A 5560-nucleotide genomic window follows, 5' to 3' on the forward strand; every position below is an offset into this window, starting at 1 on the left:
TAAAATTGCTTTCTTTGCCTAAAAATGCCTGACTTGAGTATGTACATATGCATGTGTAAATTCATTGTTGACTGACCAAGAAGGAAATGAATAGATGAGAGAAATAAAGGGAAGGCTAGCTCTACTAGGGATCCTTCACTGACCACTTGTTCACACTCTAACTCCCCATAAGCACTTTTACAAGGGCTGCTTTGATTTCTCTGTTCTGTAGACTATAAATGTAGGGGTTTAGTGTTGGAGCCACCACAGAGAACATGACTGTGGCCATCAGATCTTGGTATCTCTTTTGGCCCTCAGCTTGGCCTGGGGGCTGCAAGTAAACACCCATTACACTTCCATAGAAAAGCAAAACTACAGTTAGATGGGATCCACATGTGGAAAATGCCTTCTGGAAACCTCCAGGGGCTCGAATCTTACACACAGCAGCTACAATAAAGATATAAGAAGCCATAATGCAAACAGCAGGCATGATGACGACAAGGCCACCCTCAACTATAACCATCATGTAGTTGAGAGAGGTGTCAGAGCAAGCAAGATGTATCAAAGGATGGAGGTCACAGAAGAAATATGGGAGAGCACGATTGCTACAGAAGGTGAGATGAGCAGTGAGGACTGTGTGGAGCAGAGAATGCAGGGCTGTGCCCACCCACACAGCTCCCAGGAGCACCATACATCGAGGCAGGGTCACCACAGTAGCATAGTGCAATGGTCTGCATATGGCAACATAGCGGTCCCATGCCATGGCGGCTAATACATAGCTGTCCACGTTGCCTGCCATTAGGAAAAAGAAGACTTGGGACAGGCAGGCTGAATGGGTAATGGTCTGGTCCCCTGTGAGCAAGGCATGGAGGAGCCTGGGCACTGTAGTGGAGGTGAAGCACAGATCTGCCAGGGACAGGTTGACCAGGAGAACAAACATGGGTGTATGGAGGTGTGGGTCTGAGCCAACAGCAATAAGGATCATTAGGTTCCCCAGGAGGGCTGCCAGGTATAGGGTCAGGAACAATGGGAACAAAAGTTCTTGGTGAGTAGAGAAGGCCAGGAGGAGGAACTCAGAGGAGCTGGTCTGATTTCTTGCTGTTATGTTGCTGCTGATTCTGTACCTAGATTGGGGAGATGCAGAGATGGACTGAGAGAGTCCCACAGATAATCCAACTGAAAGGCAGAATATTTTACCTCAAAAAAAGCCTTTCTAAAGTATTTTCAACAAACATGAAATATTCTACCCAAAAAAATTTCAAAGACTTACTTCTCTGCTATGGCAGAATCAATTGAATAAGTGTATAGCCTCCAAAGAGCACTGATATATAATCGAGTCACACATAAAATATAGGTTGCAAAGTAATATGAAAAAATATTCTTCACTTCTTTATTTCCCCCAGCCTAGCACAGTACCACAGACCTGGAATGTGTACCCCGGAATGGATGCCCATGCCTCAACTCATTTCTAGAAGTTAAAGCATATTGTAGGAATGTAGGTAAGGGATAGAGTAAATTTTATGGATTAGCTTAATGAGGAAAAGAGAAGAATTTGGATAGAAGTCCTGGGAGAGGATTCTGAGGACAGAAGGATTGTGGGAGTTTACTGGCATTAATGGTGAGTCATTCTATTTCCTGGTTTTTTGTTTTGTTTTGTTTTTTAAAACCCTTACCTTCTGTCTTGGAGTCAATACTGTGTGTTGGCTCCAAGGCAGAAGAGTGGTAAGGGCAAGGCAATGGGGGTCAAGTGACTTGCCCAGGATTATTACACAGCTGGGAAGTGTCTGAGACCAGATTTGAACCCAGGACCTCCTGTCTCTAGGCCTGGTTCTCAATTCAGTGAGCTACCCAGCTGCCCCCCTCACCCCCCCCCATCTCCTGTTTTGACTGAGCTGGAAGAAGGTTTTGCTCTTGTGAATTTCTCTTTGTAGTCCTAATCTAGTGGAGAGATTAGTGATTGCCTTGGTTAAGAGTTTGCCTTGTAGTGGACTGCCTTTTCCCTGAGGTACAGAGACCATCTGCCTATGATCCATATGCCAGAAATTCAGTTGTTCAAGGTAATACAAGTCTTGTCAACTGGGACTTTGGGTTATATGGTGAAGCCACCCCCAGGCTTTAGGTAAGGGCTCAAATAAACCTATGAGTCCTTCCTTCCTCTTTGTCCTTTTTTTAAATCCATATAAATTAGGATAGTTACAGTCCAATGGCTTTTGGGGTATTAGTTAAGAGCCAGGAGGTACAGGCAGGACCCAGAGAAGACAAGAAGGCCATCCTCTTGAGAGGTGCCTAGAGGTTGGGTGGAGCCTAGATTTTAGGATCTTGCATACTAGTTTTCCTTACTCCAACCTGCTGGGGCCATCAAGTACAACATTGCTGCAATTGTCCTACATGCTTGTAGGACATAATCCACTTTAATTGGGCCTTGCTGGTGATTCAAGGACATCTTGTGGTTTAATTTTTTACTCATAATTTTATAAACAGAATTTTGATATATATACACATTTTTACCCAGAATTTAATTTTTTTTTCTTTTCTCTTCTATTTGGTTTTGGGGGTTTTGGTTTTCTTTTGAGAATTAATTCATAAACCTCAGTGATTTCCAAAATGGGCACCACCGCCCCCTGGTGGATGCTGCAGCAATCCAGGGGAGTGGTGATGGCCACAGGTGCATTTATCTTTCCTATGAATTGCTATTAAGTTTTTTAAAAAATTAATTTCCAGGGGCTCTAAGTAATATTTTTTCTGGAAAGGGGGCAGTAGACCAAAAAAGTTTGGGAACCACTGACATACCTCATTACTCAGTCATGTATATTAGGGTGATTCTAGTGTTGGTCAATACCCTTCTAAGGAGGATTATTTAATTATTCTAAAATCAAAGATTTAAGATCTTTTAAAGCAATTTTAGGATAAGAAAATCACCAACACCTCGAATTGGGAAAATGGATATTTTGGAGAAGGTGCCCTAAGGATACTGTCAGAAACTACACATTACATCAAAAGATCCAGAGTGTACTTTGGGAAAGAATGAACTGAATTGTAGGGGGTTTAACTTATCATTTATTCTGAATGTAAATTTATGCCAAAGAGGAGTGCCTCCTAATTGGCTTTTGTCAATTCATCTATTAACCTTTTTTTGTTTTACTTCTTTTTTCTTTTCTTTTCTCTTATTCCCCAAATTGTTGTAATTCCCTCTATGTAAGGTGCAATATTTTATATATCTTTAGTAAGAGAATCTTTATATATATGAGCTACATATGTGGAATGATTCAATGGGGAGAACTAACATGTTTCTCTCCTAGAAACCCCTGATAAGGAAATTTAACATGTTAGTCTCCCAAAGAATCAAAGTGGGGGATTGTGTAAAGGGAATCCTCTCACAGGATCACCTATTTCTGCACTCCTAGAGCTAGGTCACTTATATTGCCTAGGCTGGTCACCTAGTTACATCATCCAGTGTAAGTTATGTGACCCTGAGTTTGATCCGGACATGATTGAATTTGACCTTGAAAGGAGAGGGAGGTTAGAAGATTGGAGACAAGAAAGTAAGGCACTCTCTGTTTCTGGTGTCCTGCCAAGGAACTTGCATACTGGGGTGCTCCTATAGAAGCCACGTGGATAGCTAGACTAATGGTTTTTTCTCTATCTCTGTGCTTTCACCTATCCAAGTAATTCTATTAAACTTTATAAAATTCTAAGGACCCATCTTTTAAATTTAAATCTTGCAACTCTAAGATCTCAGTTGTCTCTAAAAAGTGTTCAGTAGTTTTGACCACTCATTCTCCATTGTAAAAATCACTTCTATAATAGTCACCCTTTAAAGAAGTACTACAGAGAGGAAATGGGCAACAGAGCCAGCTATACCTCAGACTCCTTTCTTGCAATTTTTTAAAAATCCTAATCATCTGTGGTTGTAGCCTTCATTTGAATGAATACCTTCCAGGTGTTTGGGGGTCCCGTGATTGCCTGAGGACAAAAGTCCTTCTTCCTTAATGGTCTTGAGATATATTTGAATCAAAATAAAACATAACTGAATAAGTGTACCAACTGTAGTTTATTGTGGAAAAACTCACTATTTTTACAATCAAAATGTTTTCTAATCAGACTAACATCTGTGACCCACAAAGCATCTTCATCTTGAATTGCAACTTCAGAGGTTTTTGATGTTTTTAATCTTAGGTCATCTAAATGGTTACTATGTGACCCTTCACAAATACTTTAAATGCAAAAGTGTATTAAAACTTTGATTATTTTCCTTGCGGGGCTGGTTGGAGTCTCAAATGAGATACACATAAAATGCATTGTCATATATGTTATGTTTTATATATATATATATTTATACATATATATATAACATATGAATGTTATGTATGTATTAACTGTTTATATATTATATAAAAATATGTACTTAGAAGGCCAGAGTAAGAAAAAAGTCATATAGATACATACAAACATGCATATATATACATATACATATACATATATGTATGTCAGTTCATTTTGGAGTAGAAAAAGAACTGGACACAAAAGAAAGATGTCCATTGCCTTAGGAATGACAAAGCAAATTATGCAATGTGAATGCAAGAGAATATTACTGTATTATAAGATATCATAAATATGATGAATACAAAGAAAGATATAAAATGAGGCAAAGTAAAGTAAGTGGAATCATGATAATAATAAACACAATAATTTAAGAGCTCCTATGACGTCCCAGACCAAAACACCTTTCCATGATCACCAGTCTTTTATGTGTTCTGTCTCACTATATTAGAATATCAGTTTCTTAAGGGCAGGTACTGTCTCCCTCTTATAGTTTTACTCCAGAGATTGGAATAGCTTAATTCTTAATAAATGACTTTCATGTATCTAAAATTTATGATTATAAAAATATCAATTTAAGATCATAATCATTAACAAGGTTGAATACTATTAAGTAACTTTCCTTGACTTTCCTTCTAATCCCTCTACCTCTTCTACCTTCCCTATTACTATAGAGGGCAATATCATCCTTTCAGTCCTTCAGGCTTAGAATCTAGGAGTCATCTAGACTCTTCACTATCTCCTGCCTCCCAAATCGAATCTGTTCCCAAGACCAGATCATTTCTTGAATACATCCCTTTCTCTTCTCTAACACTGTAGCAAATGTCCTTATCACCTCATGCTCAGACATTTGTAATAACTTACTAGTGGGTCTGCTTGCTTTCCAGCCTCCATTTAGCCACTAAAATTATTTTTCTAAAATGTAGGTCCTACCATGTAATCCCCCTATTCGATAAACTCCAATGGCTCCTTATGGCCTCCAGGACCAAATATGAAATACCTTTTTAACATTCAAAGTCTTTCATAACCTAGCTCCAGGCTCCTTATAATTTCTTCCCCAGTACACACTCTTCGTCCAGTGACATTGGCCCCCTAGCTGTTCCATGAAGAAAACATTCCATCTCACAGCTCTGGGTATTTCTCCTGACTGACCTACATACCTAAAATATTCTTCCTCCTCTGTTTTACTGACTGGCTTCCTTTAAGTCACAACTAAAATCTCATTTTGTACTGAAGCCTTCCTCAAAAAATCTTACTTTTA

General features: G+C 39.1%; 1 protein-coding gene across 1 annotated transcript; it reads right to left on the reverse strand.

Moving 5' to 3' along the window:
• Positions 1 to 157: 157 nt before the first annotated feature.
• On the reverse strand, positions 158 to 2422 carry LOC123256486 (olfactory receptor 1361-like). Its single transcript, XM_044685088.1, has 2 exons — positions 2326 to 2422; positions 158 to 1155 (listed from the first exon to the last, which is right to left on the reverse strand). Exons 1-2 carry the CDS (start codon positions 2420 to 2422, stop codon positions 158 to 160), a joined length of 1095 nt encoding a protein of 364 aa, XP_044541023.1.
• Between the last annotated feature and the right edge of the window lie 3138 nt (positions 2423 to 5560).

Source organism: Gracilinanus agilis, unplaced genomic scaffold (assembly GCF_016433145.1).
Source record: "Gracilinanus agilis isolate LMUSP501 unplaced genomic scaffold, AgileGrace unplaced_scaffold59513, whole genome shotgun sequence".
NCBI lineage: Eukaryota > Metazoa > Chordata > Mammalia > Didelphimorphia > Didelphidae > Gracilinanus > Gracilinanus agilis.